We start from the raw sequence: 14,712 nt of genomic DNA on the forward strand, positions 1-14,712 counted from the left end.
GTCTACATGTCTCTTCACAACTTTGGCGTCACATTTGATCCCATGATTAGCTTCCAATGTTCGTACTGAAACCAGTAATTTCCACCTATATGATGTTGCCCCGTCTCAGATCATTTGCTGCTGAAATTTTCATCTAACTCCAGACTCGGCTAATCCCACATACTCCTGGCTCCTCTCTTGACACACAATCCTCTGGAAACTTGAGATTATCCAAGATGCTGTTTCCTGTGCCTTAATTTGCAGCCAGTCTGTACCCTTAGCTCTCCCCCCTGCTCCAGCTCCATTCCAAGCAACATCTTGATTTTTAAAAAAAACTTCTCATCCTGTTTTTCAAATTCCTCCTTGGGCTTTCCCCTCCCAGTGCCTGTATTCCCCTTCATTTCCACAACTCTCTAAGATCTCAGCATTCCTCTAATTTTGACTCCTTGTCTGTCCCCGATTATAATCACTCCATCATCTGCCATCAGCTGACCAGGTCCCAAGCTCTGGAATTCTGTCTTTGCGCCATTTCCCTCTCTTAAGGCACTCATTAAAACCTGTGATCTAATACTTAAAAATGTGTTGCTGGAAAAACGCAGCAGGTCAGGCAGCATCCAAGGAGCAGGAGAATCGACGTTTCGGGCACAAGCCCTTCTTCAGGCTTATGCCCGAAACGTCGATTCTCCTGCTCCTTGGGTGCTGCCTGATCTGCTGCGCTTTTCCAGCAACACATTTTTAAGCTCTGATCCCCAGCATCTGCAGTCCTCACTTTCTCCTCTGTGATCTAATATCCTTGTATAGCTGGGTGTCACATTTTAAAATGCTCTTACGGGATATTTTATCCTGTGAATGGTGCCGAAACACGTGGCACCTTAAGATGTTTCAGCAGTAGCTCATTTATCCCATCTGAGTCTGCTCACCATTCTGTGAAACCATGGCTGATCTGATCATTCTCGCCTCCACTTTCCTGCATCTTCCCCATAATCCTTGGTTCCCTTACTGACTATAAATGTCCATTTTAGCCTTGAATATTCCTAACAACTCAGCCTCGACAGCCCTCCCCAGTAACAAATGCCACAGGTTCACCACCCTGTGAGAGACGGAATTCCTCCTTATCTCTGTCCTAACTGGATGAAAGCAAAATGCTGCAGATGCTGACCGTCTGTCGAATCAGGCAATACTTGAGAAACTCTGTATCTGTGGGGAGAGATGTCAGCTTTGTCACTTCCCCCTATTTTGTCATCTGTAAACTTCTCAATAATGCATTCACTTCCCTAATCCAAGCCACTAATATATGTTGTAAATAAATATCGGTTGTTGTCATATAAACCTACCACTTGAATATGTGGTGTAAAGTAATTATCATATAGCCCTGATCACAGCCGAGTTGAGGCAAAATGTTGGTGGAGCGGTTACAGTGGAGCCATTGAACCAGGAGGGAGTGTGATAGGTCAGGGTCAATCTTCCAATGTCAATCCCCCTGTGGAACGGAGGGAAGCAGCATTACTGGAATTGCAGGGTAGCTGGAAACACAAAATACTTGGGAAATAATAACAGAAAATGCTGACAAGAGGCACGAGGGCTGACAGCATCCCCTCCCTCCACCGATGGTGCCAGACTCTGCGTTTCTCCTGCAATTGATGTTTGTATCCGAAGGAGGTTGTTCCTACATCTCCTGCCAAATGCGTGTGCACCCTAGAAAAGGGATGTGGTGTACGGGAATTCTCCACAGCACTGGCACCGCGGTGTCCAGCTTCTGATGGAGTGACACAGACCCAAATCATTTGTGCTGTGCACGGGCTTCCACCCAGCTGCTGCCTGCAGCTCACTGATCTGAGCGGGTCTGCAGGATCACTGCTGTGAAAAGGGGACGCCTCACGGCTGCACCGCCCCAGTGACTGGAAAGCAAATGACCTAGCAACCAGGAGTGATAATGCTGGACCAGGGTGGAGGCCCTGAAACAAAAAGAGAAGGGCCCCTGGACATAGCCTGAATGCCTGAAACTCCTGGCGGATCAGGTTTGAAATTTGGCTGAACGGAAGCTCACACTCACTGAGCTCCTATATTTACACATAAACCTCCCACCCCCCACACACTCCCACCACCGACATTGGATCCCAAGGCCAGTCTGTTTGGATATAGTGTTACACTTGCCCAGTTGTTCCAGGCTCTGTTTAACCACACGAGTTTTTACTGTACGTTGATTTAGAAAAGTCAGAGCGGATGTGATGATGTCGGGTGAGAATATCAGCTTGGTCCGCACCGTTGGTTACCAGAGGAAGGGTTGAGATCGATGCATTTTTATGCTTGCTGCTAGTTTGCTGAAGAAAAGATTGGAAATCTGGGTGAGAAGGAAGGTGCTGAGGCCTACCTGCTGATCAGTATTTTAATTAACTCAAGAGGGGAAACGGTCAAGATGAGGTTTAATCCCCTGGAAGGTCCATTGTCATCATGTGAGGTGAGTCGAACAAGCTGTTGACAGCAATTTGCGAAGCACCAGCTGTGAGGTTTTTCACTGAGGCCTTAATGCCTGTTAAATAGATTTGCGTGCTTCATTTTCCTTACTGATTCATTTACAGATGTGAGCATCACTGGCTGTTCAGCATTAATTGCACATCAAGTACTTATAAATTTCTAACAGGTCCAGATAGGCTTAAGTTCAGGAAAGGTTACTCTGGTTGACTGAGGGTCACTATTGAAGGATACGGGGAAGGCCTTTCAGGACTCAGAGTCACAGAAATGTACAGCTCGGAAACAGACCCTTCAGTCCAACCCATCCATGCTGACCAGATATCCCAACCCAATCTAGTCCCACCTGCCAGCACCTGGCCCATATTCCTCCAAACCCTTCCTATTCATATACCCATCCAAATGCCTCTTAAATGTTGCAATTGTGCCAGCCTCCACCACTTCCTCTGGCAGCTCATTCCCATACACGTACCCACTCTCTGTGTGAAAATGTGGCCCCTTAGGTCTCTTTTATATCTTTCCCCTCTCACCCTAAACCTATGCCCTCTAGTTCTGGACCCCCCCCCACCCCAGGGAAAAGACTTTGCCTATTTACCCTATCCATGCCCCTCATACTTTTGTAAACCCCTATAAGGTCACCCCTCGGCCTCCAACGCTCCAGGGAAAACAGCTGAGGAGAAATGTTTTCATCCAGAAGGTGTTGAGTGGGTGGAATTTGCCACCGTACAAAGTGGTTAAGGCCAAAGCATCCGATGTTTTCAAGGAGTTAGATACACAGATGGACCTTGATTATCCGAAGGACACGAGTGGGGAGTATGTCATTGGGGCGATCGAATGCCCGATAACATGGTTTAGTCGAGCATCAGGACCTGGCGCTCTTGTTTGGATAATTTGAAATTTGGATAATCAAATTCCAGATAATCGAGGTTCCTCTGTAGTCATACAGCGTCCTGATCTGGAATTATAATTGCCATTCCTTTGAAGTGTTTGCTCAAAACATTGGAACTTCCTGATCAATAAAACCACAAACTAAAGGAGCAGAATTAAACCACTGAGCCCATCGAATCTGCTCTGCGATTCAATCATGGCTGATATGTTCTCAACCCCATTCTCCTGCTCTCTCTCCATAACCTTGGATTGACCTACTAACCAAGAACCCATCTTTCCCCACAGAAGGCTGTGTTCCACAGATTCATCACTGCCTGGCTGAGGCAGTGTCTCCTTGTCTAACTTCTAAAGGGTCTAACCTTCACTTTGAGGTTGTGCCCTCTTCCCTTCTTGTTGAAAACTCTTCACATCCGCCCGATACAGGTCTCTCGGTATTCTGTAAGTTTCAGTGAGATTTCCCCCAATCCTTCTGTACTCTTTGGAATACAGACTCAGAGTCCTCCTCATCCGACAAGCCCTTCATTCGCTGGATCGTTCTTGTAAATCTCTGGACCCCCTCCCACATTTCGTTTCAGCCCTGTCTACAGGCCTAGTTTGTAAGATAGTTGTTCGGGGGCTGCCCTGAAGAATTGCAGTGATTCAAGAAGGCAGCTCAACCACTCTTTGTTTCTCGAGGGATAGAAGCATCCATACACCTCTCTGAGCCTGCTCAGCTAATTAGCATGATCATGGATGATCATCAAGCTCAAGTGACCAGTTCCTGCTTTCTCTCCATATCCTTTGATCCCTTTAGCCCTTAGAAATATACCTATTGGTATCATTATTTATATTGAATATGAATCTTGGAAGTGTATGCTGATCATCTGGGTACTGCTACCACAAAATGCAGCCATGCCAGCAGAAATTATAAGACCATAAGACATACGGTGGAAGTAAGGCCATTTGGCCCATTGAGTCCACTCTGCCATGTAATCATGGCTGATGGGCATTTCAACTCCACTTACCCGCACTCTCCCCGTATCTCTTAATTCCTTGCGAGATCAAGAATTTATCAATCTCTGCCTTGAAGACATTTAACATCCCGGCCTCCACTACACTCTGCAGCAACGAATTCCACAGGCCCACCACTCTCTGGCTGAAGAAATGGCTCCTCGTTTCTGTCTTAAATTGGCCCCCCTCTAATTCTAAGGCTGTGCTCACAGGTCCTAGTCTTCGGGCCTAACGGAAACAACTTCCCAGCATCCACCCTTTCTAAGCCATGCATTGTCTTGTAAGTTTCTATGAGATCTCCCTCAACCTTCTAAACTCTAATGAATAAAATCCCAGGATCCTCAGCCGTTCATCGTATCTTCAGCCTACAATTCCAGGGATCATCTGTGTGAATCTCCGCTGGACACACTCCAGTGCCAGTATGGTTCATAAGTTTGAATAACTCTTAAAAATCTTTCCTTCACCCTCCATGACCCAAGGAGAGCTACCCTTTTTCCAGCTTCTTTGTGAAATGTGTTAACCTTGGTGCCATCCTGACAGATCTCCTCAGTGTCCTCTTGGCAAAAGCCTTGTCAGTGCTTTCTACAACATGGCCCCCAGACTGGGGTGCGACCTGGTGACTAGCCAACGTGTTGGTAAATGTTTCCCATAATGTACTTGTTTTTACAAGTCCATTTCAGGGTTCCTTGTGAGACATAAGAACATAATTCACCTCTTGCTTCCTGGGTTTTCAGCGTTGCCGCAATCGGATAAACGTGTTTGAACACCAATTATTCACGATAGCTGTTTGGTGAGCCTCAGATGGTGTCGAGGACCCTGCTTTCCCTCAAACACCAGTGCTGGGTTTGCAGCAAAAGACCTGGTGACCATTCCCCACCCTCAACCTCTCTTGATGACCCTCCCCATTTATTATTGGGAGGTGTCGGAGGCTTAGGAAGGGGAGGTGACAGACTGGTGATGCCAAGGCTGCCCACTGCTGGCATTTTCCCCTCCCAATGGATAAGGCATGAGAAATAGTAGCAAGTGTAGGCTATTCAGCTCCTTATCGACAATCCAATAAAGTCAGGCCTAATCCAATTGCGTCCCCAAATTCCAGTTCCTTTCCACTTTCCCCCATTCTCTTGATTTCCTGGTGGATCAAAACTTTGTCAAACTCAGCCATAAATGTATTCAATGGCCTTGCCTGTTTGACTGTCGAGTGCAGAGAATTCCAAAGACTACCATCTGACAGAAGGTCCTCCTTAACTCTGTCTTAAATGGGAGAGCGCCAGTTTTTAAACTGGTGTCAAGTTCTGGATTCTCCAAGAAAAGTCACATCCTCTCAGCAGCCACCCTGTTGAGTTCCCTCAGATTTTAGATCTTTTGAAAAGATCACCTCTCACGGTCACTGGAGTTTAGAAGAATCAGTCCCACCTGCTCAACTTTTCATCGAATCTCTTCATCCCTGGAGTCAGCTTATTGAGTCTTCCCTGAACTACCTCTGATGCCTGAGTATCTTTCCTTTAATGAGGAGACCAAACATGTAAGCAGTAATCCTGGTATGATCTCATCACAATCCCAAGTAGTTATTGAAGGAATTCCCTGCTATTAAATTCCATAACCATCTTAGAATAAAGGCTGGCATCCCCAATGACTTGCTGCAACTTTTTAAAAGAATTTATGCTAAGCTAGCATCTATCGCCCATCCCTAACTGGGCAAAGGGCAATTACATCGGTCTGGGTCTGGAATAACATCTAGGCTAGACCAGGTCAGGACAGCAGTTTCCTTCCCTGAAGGACTTTTGTGAACTAGATGGATTTTTCTCGCAATTGACAGTGGTGTCATAGTCATCATTAGACCCGTGAGTTCCAGATTTTAAAAATTGAATTCAAATTCCACCATTTGCTGGATTCAAATCCATTGAGGCCATTGTTCCCCCCCAGATGTTAGCTGCTGAATAACCTTTCATGGTTTATGTACCAGGATACCCAGATCCCTCTGTCCTGCAGCAGTCTGCAGTCTCTTTCCATTTCAATAATATTCCCCTTTTCTATTCTTGCTGCTGATAAGGCCAGCGTCATATCTTACTGTGTTAAACTGCATCTGCCAGTTATTTGCCCACTCATTTCACCTACCCATAACCTGTGTCCACGTCACAACTTTTTTTTCCCCTAACGATGTATCATCAGTAAATTTGGTTACAGTATATCATAGTTTCTTTATCCACGTCATTGTAAATGACAGGGCGGCACAGTGGCTCAGTGCTTAGCACTGCTGCCTCTCAGCACCAGAGTCCCAGGTTCGATTCCAGCCTCAGGCGACTGTCAGTGTGGAGTTTGCACATTCTCCCAGTGTCTGCGTGGGTTTCCTCCCACAGTCCAAAGCTGTGCAGGTCAGGTGAATTGGCCATGCTAAATTGCCCCATAGTGTTAGGAGCATTAGTCAGAGGGAAATGGGTCTGGGTGGGTTACTCTTTGGAGGGTCGGTGTTGACTTTGTTGGGCCGAAGGGCCTGTTTCCACACTGTAGGGAATCTAATGTAAATATTTGAGGCCTGTCATGAATACCTGGCCATTCCACTAGTTGCAGTTTACCAACTCGAATGTGATTAGATTAGATTACTTACAGTGTGGAAACAGGCCCTTCGGCCCAACAAGTCCACACTGCCCCGCCGAAGCGCAACCCACCCAGACCCCTACGTCTACCCCTTACCTAACACTACGGACAATTTAGCATGGCCAATTCACCTGACCTGCATATTTTTGGACTGTGGGAGGAAACCGGAGCACCCGGAGGAAACCCACGCAGACACGGGGAGAACGTGCAAACTCCACACAGTCAGTCGCCTGAGGCAGGAATTGAACCCGGGTCTCTGGTGCTGTGAGGCAGCAGTGCTAACCACTGTGCCACCGTGCCGCCCAAAATTGTGTGATCCAATTGTAAGAGATTTGAAGATGTGACCTTTTGACGTGCGAGTCTAACAGCCTAACTGTAGCTTTTTGCCAGGTAAGTACATCCAGGTGTAAGGCTGACCAGTGGAGTTGAGGTGCTACCATGATCTAGTTGAAAGGAACAGTGGAGGTTAATGATTGGTTCCTGGTCCAAATGCTTATTCCGCTGCTTGACTGATTCCCTAACTGTGGGTGGCCTTGTGTTCTTGCAGGAACAACAGCGGCTGGAGACAATTCTGAACCTCTGCTCGGAATACAACAAGGCAGATGAGAGCACAGCAGGGGCAGTGGTGAGCAACATCGAGAAGATTGGCGAGGAGCTCCAGAAACTGGCCCTGTCGCCAAGCAGAGTGCACTCCCCGCAACTGGAGCCCAGTGAGTGCAATGAGGCAGAGGCGAGGGCTTTTGCAAGACCCTATCACGGCTCGTCCTCCGCCTTTGATTTCAGCCCACCTGACCGAAGGTCAGCCAGACAGCCGGGTGCCCCAGAAGTGGATGGCTATGCCGAGTTAAACCGTCCCCGTTCCGGGAGGTCTTTCCAACTGCTGTCTTCCAGTCCGGCCGAGCGTTCTCTGAGGCACTCCGCTGACTCCCCATCCTCCTCTTGCTCTCCCAGGACACCTCGCCAGCTGATGAGGGACGCTCCAGACAGGACGGGTCCGTTTGCTGACGTTGTGGAGGCAGGGGTCTGTAATGACATCTACAACGCGGTGAGTTTTGTTTCTATCCTGCCTGAGGCTGGGCATTTTCCTGGTGGCGGATTTGCAGCAGGTCCCCAGAGTGAAGCATCGGGCCTGACCACAGCCATTGCTGGAGGTCTGGGGGTCCTCTCAAACGCAAGGGGGGTGGGTGGAGGAGGAGATGAAGCTAGACCTCTGTGGTATGGGCAGCGGGAAATGGGCATCTCAGTTACCACCTGCCAAATTAACTGGCACAAGGAAAAGCATAGGGTGTGGAATGGCTTATGATTACCCACTATTTGCTTTGTATCACTGCGCAACACCAATTGAAATCTTGACTTGCCTCGTTTGAATTTAAGCAAAAGTTCACTGATCCCTGGTGCGTTCTCCATGGCAACATCTCGACCAATGAGAGTCCACTTGCCAGGCAATTGGCGCCCTGTTTTTGGGATTTAGTATTCTTGTAACTTTAGTCCTGATGGATGCAAGAAGATGAGTTCAACACGTCTTTTTTTTTCCAGCAACAATTTGTGTGTTTAGTTTTGGAAGTTTGTGTGTTTTAGGCCGTTTCGTATCTGTTTTCTCTGCTCAGCCTCTAAGGCAGTGTTCTGTTCAGCTGTTCACAGTTCTAGCTGTCACTTAGCACGTATTTGGCCTGATACACGTTTCATCTGATTGGTGTTAAGTGACAGCAGAGTGTGAAATACTGGGCGATCAAGCAGTGGTGCATTGATAGCTGTTGTTCCAAATTGGAATGGTGTGAATTGGCAGCACTCTTCCGATCCCAATGAACAGTAGATATGTACAGCACAGGAGGAGGCACACTGTACAAGAGGTGACTGTTAACTAGAATAAGCCAAGACTGTTACTCCATAAACATCTGATTTCAGCGGCTCTGAATATTCAGTCTTCCGAGCAGGAACAACAAATTCAGATCTAGTTGTCCTGCCGAAGAGGGAAATGCAAAAACAAGTTATGCGACAGTGGGCTTGGCTGAGGTGGTTTGCACCAGGTGATGTTCAGAGTTACAGTGCCAGGCGTTGACAATGACAGCTCAGACATTGGCGTGGAACACCAGGAAAACTTCACACCATCCAGGGTAACTACCTGTCCTCCTGAGAGAGCAGACAAGACCATAGTTTAATGTCACCACTGAGAAGTGGTTCCTGTGACAGTGCTGTACGCCTTTATTTTGACATTAGAGCGTCAGCCTGAGTGAGGGGCTGGAGTTTTGATGAGACCATAACATATTGGAGCAGAGTTCGGCCATTTGTCCCACATGTCTGCACTGCCGTTCAATCATGGCTGATGCGTTTCTCAATTCCATTTCCCTGCCTTCTCCTCATAACACTTGATCCTCTTACTAATCAACAACCTATCTATCTCGGTTTTAAACACAATGCCATGGCCTCCACAGCCCTCTGCAGCAATGATTTCCACAGATTCACCAAACTTTGGCTGAAGAAATTACTCCTCATCACAATTTTAAAGGGCTGTCCCTTCATTCTGAGGGTGTGCCTAGTCTCTCCTACTCGTGAAGGCATCTCCTCCATGTTTGCTCTCTCCAGTATTCTCTAACTTTCAATGAGATCCTCCCCTCATCCTTCTAAAATACAGCAGAAGAAAGCCAAAGTCCTCAACTGCTCCTTGTGTTGAGGTGGTTAGAGGTGCAGGGAAATCTCTGTGGGAGGATCCTTTGGGGGGAGGTGTGGGCGCAGGCTTTACACCTCTTGCGGTGGCAAGGGAATGTGCTGGGAGTGGAGGTTAGGCTGGTGAGGGGCGTGGATCTAACGAGGGACTCGTAGAGGGAATGGCCTCTGCAGAACGTGGGGAGGGGGTGGGGAACGCAGATAGGTGGTGGGGTCTAACTGTAGGTGGCGGAAATGGTGGAGGATGATGTAATGTATCTGGAGGTTGGTGGGGTTGAAGGTGGGGACCGGAGGGGTGGGGGGGTTCTGTCCTTACAGCATGTGGAGAGGTGGGGTTCGAGGTGCGGGAAGTGGAGCAGAAGTGCTGGAGGGCATTGATGACCAGGTGGGAGGGGAAATTTAAAATCCTTGAAGTAGGAGGCCGTCTGGGATGTTCTGGAGTGGAATTTGTCCTCCAGGGAGTAGATGCGGGAGAGGCGGAGGAATCGGGAGTAAGTTTTTTACGGGGGTGGGTGGGAGGCGATTTAGTCCAGGTAGCTGTGGGAGTTAGTGGATTTGAAGTAGTTGCCACTGTAAGAGCTGTAAAACCTGTGTCCACACCTCCCCCCTCACCTCTATCCAAGGGTCCCAAGGTCCCTTCCACGTCCGGCAGAGATTTTCCTGCGCCTCCAAATACCGTGTCCGTTGTGGCCTTCTGTACATTAGGGAGACAGGACGCCAACTTGAGGAACGTTTCAGAGAACATCTCCGGGACACCTGCACCAATCAACTCCACCACCCTGTGGCCAAACGCTTCAACCCCCTCCCCCCCACTCCATCAAGATCAGGCAAGTCCGAGCCACCCGATGCCTGGAGGAAGAACACCTCATCTTCTGCCTCGGGACCCTCCAACCGCATGGTGTCAATGTCGATTTCACCAATTTCCTGATCTCCCCTCACCCCACCTTACCTCAGATCCAACCTTCCAACTCGGTAACGCCCTCTTGAGCTGTCCTCCCTGTTCCTCTTCCTTCTTACCTATCCCCTCCACTCGGACCTGTCACAATCACCCCCGCCTTCATCCACCTATCGTATTCCCAGCTACCTTTCCTCCAGCCCCACCCCTCTCCCATTTACCTTCCAGGCCATTTGGTGCTCCTTCCTCCCCCCCCCCCCCACCCCCCCCACCCCCCCCCCCCCCCCCCCCCCCCCCACTCCCACCACCAATTCCTGATGAAGTGCTTATGCTCAAGTAGTCAACTGTCCTGCTTCTCGGATGTTGCCTGACTGGCCATGCTTTTCCAGCACCACACATTTTTACTCAGTTTCCCATGTTTAACTTAAATTGTTACACCTGAATTAATGAATGTGGGAGACAGGTGGATCAAAGATGCAGAACAGAATGAGTTTATGTTCCTTGAGTAAGTTGTTACTGATTGCAGTTACAGACCCCATGACCTTTATCGGTCAGAGTATTGAGTACAGGGGTTGGTAGGTCATGTTGCAGCTGTACAGGACATTGGTTAGGCCGTTGTTGGAATATTGCATGCAATTCTGGTCTCCTTCCTATCGGAAAGATGTTGTGAAATTTAAAAGTGTTCAGAAAAGAATGTTGCCAGGGTTGGAGGATTTGAACTATAGGGAGAGGCTGAACAGGCTGGGGCTGTTTTCCCTGGAGTGTTGGAGGCCGAGGGGTGACTTTATAGAGGTTTATAAAATCATGAGGGGCATGGATGGGATAGATAGACAAAGTCTTTTCCCTGGGGTGGGGGAATCCAGAATTAGAGGGCATAGGTTTAGGGTGAGAGGGGAAAGATATCAAAGAGACCTAAGGGGCAACTTTTTCACGCAGAGGGTGGTACGTGTATGGAATGAGCTGCCAGAGGGTGTGGTGGAGGCTGGTACAATTACAGCATTTAAAAGGCATCTGGATGGGTATATGAATAGGAAGGGTTTGGAGGGATATGGGCCGGGTGCTGGCAGGTGGGACTAGATTGGATTGGGATATCTGGTCGGCATGGAAGGGTTGGACCGAAGGGTCTGTTTCCATGCTGTACATCTCTCTGACTCTATGACTCTATGATCTTTTGAAGCAAGCTTGCCACGAGATTTGTGTCAGAGAATCATTGTACAGTTTGGAAGCTGACAAATCTGAGAGAATCAGTTTGTAACAATGAAGCTGACCTGGTGTTTGTGTTGCTTTCTTATGCGGTCAATCAGAATTATCCTGCTCCCAGACTTCAAAAAGGAACTGATGTTGTTCCTGATGTAATCTGTGTTTTCCAGCTCCAGATGAAATACAGCTGTTGTTTCAGGAGTAACATAGGGATTACCCCGATTTGGGGAATTTGTTACGCACAGTTGCTCAGCATTGAAAAGAAACCACTGGCACAAATGCCAATGAAGTGTGCCAGCTGTCAGGTGAGAACAGCCAGTGGCCGTTCCAGTAAGCGGGAAGGGAAGAGAATGGGATATCAAAGATATTGGAGAAGGTTGGGTGTCCTTGGGGAAAGATGGGGATGGGGGTAGGCTTGAACACACCCCCAGGCTGCGTAGTTAACGTAAAGATAGGCAGGTGGGCAGAGGCGGTGAGGTTGCTTCATGAGTAAGAAATGAAATTAAATCAATAATGAGAAATGAAATAGGGTCAGATGGTGTAGAATCACTGTGTACAGAGTTGAGGAATCACAAAGGTAGAAAAACCAGAGTTGGAGTTATCTAGAGACCTCCAAACAGTTGTCAGGAGCTGGGACACAAAATACACCAGGAGGTAGAAAAGCTGTGTAGGAAAGGCAAAGTTACAGTGATCATGGGGGATTTCAAAATGTAGGCGGACTGGGAAAATCAGGTTGGTAGTGGATTGCAAGAAAAGGAATTTGTGAAATGTCTACAAGATGGCTTTTTGGAGCAGCTTGTGGTGGAGAGTGAGGGGGCAGAGCTGAGTATGGTGATCATCACCAAGAAGAAGTTTCTAGAAAAACTGAACGGTCTGCAGGGGGATAAATCACCTGGACCTGTTGGAACACACCCCAGAGTTCTCAGGGAGATAGCTGAAGAGACAAGTTAATTGTGATCTTTCAGGAATCACTGGAATCAGGGAGGGTCCCAGAGGACTGGAAAATCACTAATGTGACACCCCGGTTTAAAAAAAGGCAAAAGATGTCTCTCTCTCTCTCTCTCTGTCTCTCATAGTCACTAATGATTGCACAGGAATTATCTTCCAGCACCAGTTGTACTTATCTGGGGTACTACCACCTGATGAAGGAGCAGCGCTCCGAAAGCTAGTGCTTCCAATTAAACCTGTTGGACTATAACCTGGTGTTGTGTGATTTTTAACTTTATCTGGAGTAAGTTGCAATGTTACCACCCGCTAGGTAAATCCTCCGTTGCAGTTTGGTATACATACTCTGCATTTTCAAATGGCGTTATTTCCTGTGTTGCATCTGTAGCCGTTTCATCTTCCCACTGCAGGGTGCCTTTTGCTCTGTGCAACGCTCCTGTCCCACACCACGTCTTGGAGGTTGACCCCAGTTGAGATCTGCCTGTTGCAAAGGGTTTTCTTCCAGGTTTGATAATACTCCCCTGTGGAGAAAAGGGTTCCCTCCTTTGCCACAGAAGGTTCTGGAGCTGCCTCAGCTCATCTGGAATGAGACACCTCTGACCTGGGGGCATCTCTCTGACTGTGTTTGAGAACGAAGGTTAAACTAAACTGAGACCAATCTTCTGTTTACGATAGAGGGGCCTACTTCCACCTAGACTCTTTAATACCAGCACACAGTTCGTCCAAACGCTTAAACCTGGCACAGTCAATTGCCTTCCAAACTTTACGCTCAAAAATCACCACTCCCAAGTGGCAGAGCACATAATCAAGGCTGGCAAATGTGGGCAGTTCCAAGCATGTTGTTATGGACCAGGCCGGGCCAAGAAGGGAGCCCAGACCCAGACAACTTTGCTAGTTGTTTTATGCAGGTGTAAAGTGGATATTGCAGGAGAGAATCAGCTAGTCAAACCACTTAGTTTTAAACAAAACAGAATTTATTTACAAGATTACTGAGTGATACACAAACAAAAGAGGACAGGTCATTATTTGGAGATGCCGGTGTTGGACTGGGGTGTACAAAGTTAAAAATCACACAACACCAGGTTATAATCCAACAGGTTTAATTGCAAGCGCACTAGCTTTCGGAGCGACACTCCTTCATCGGGTGATAGTGGAGGGCTCAATCCTAACACACAGAATTTATAGCAAAAATTTACAGTGTGATGCAACTGAAATTATACATTGAAAAAATGATTGTCTGTTAAGCCTTTCATCTGTTAGAGGACAGAAGAGGACAGATTATGGAATAACTTAACCGATCTGAAAACCCAACAGGTTATCCCAATTTAGTAATGCTGTCCCCAATACTTGCAACAGCCCCCATAAACACCCCTTAGCACAAAAGGTAAAATCAAACACAGGATCTGACAGGAGAAAAGTCAGACAGAGAGAGAGAGGGTCAGCTTTTTCCATATTACCTTCAAACCAAACCAACTGGCCGCTCCCCTTTCATTATACAAGTGTTTTCTGAGGCAGTATGTGTTAGCTATAATCAAACTGGCCCTAAAATACTTCACTCCCCAGATCTTTTGGCGTCTGTGTCATTTATGACCTTCCTTTAAAATAGTCAAGGACTGCATAACCTTGTTAAAGGAGCAGACTTATCTCAATGTATTCACCTTAGGCCCACCTTCGCTTGAGGGGAGAATAGGCCTGGTAATGGTCGCCAGTCATGTTGGCATTCAGCATATATCTCTATCTCCTGGGCTAGACCTGGGGGCATCTGCACCCAGTTGACAGCAAACTCACAAGTTCACAGCAGGATGTAGGTTTGCTCGCTGAGCTGGAAGGTTCATTTTTAGATGTTTCATCACCATACTAGGTAACATCTTCAGTGAGCCTCTGAATGAAGCACCGGTGGTGTAGCCCGCTTTCTATCTATATGTTTGAGTTTCCTTGGGTTGGTGATGTCATTTGCTGTGGTGACATAATTTCCTATGGTGATGTCATTTCCTGTTCTTTTTCTCATTTCTTGTAAATGGGATCCAGGTCAATGTGTTTGTTGATAGAGTTCCGGTTGGAATGCCATGCTTCTAGGAATTCTCATG

At 47.5% G+C, this 14,712-nt stretch overlaps 1 protein-coding gene across 12 annotated transcripts in view; it reads left to right on the forward strand.

Moving 5' to 3' along the window:
* phldb2b (pleckstrin homology-like domain, family B, member 2b) overlaps positions 1–14,712 on the forward strand; it is a 265,080-nt gene that overhangs the window by 84,060 nt on the left and 166,308 nt on the right. For all 12 annotated transcript variants that reach the window (XM_072584659.1, XM_072584660.1, XM_072584664.1 and 9 more), the window contains one exon: positions 7,469–7,966. In XM_072584659.1, coding sequence (XP_072440760.1) covers positions 7,469–7,966 — 498 coding nt within the window. The remainder of the gene's footprint in view (positions 1–7,468; positions 7,967–14,712) is intronic.

Source organism: Chiloscyllium punctatum, chromosome 15, assembly GCF_047496795.1.
Source record: "Chiloscyllium punctatum isolate Juve2018m chromosome 15, sChiPun1.3, whole genome shotgun sequence".
NCBI lineage: Eukaryota > Metazoa > Chordata > Chondrichthyes > Orectolobiformes > Hemiscylliidae > Chiloscyllium > Chiloscyllium punctatum.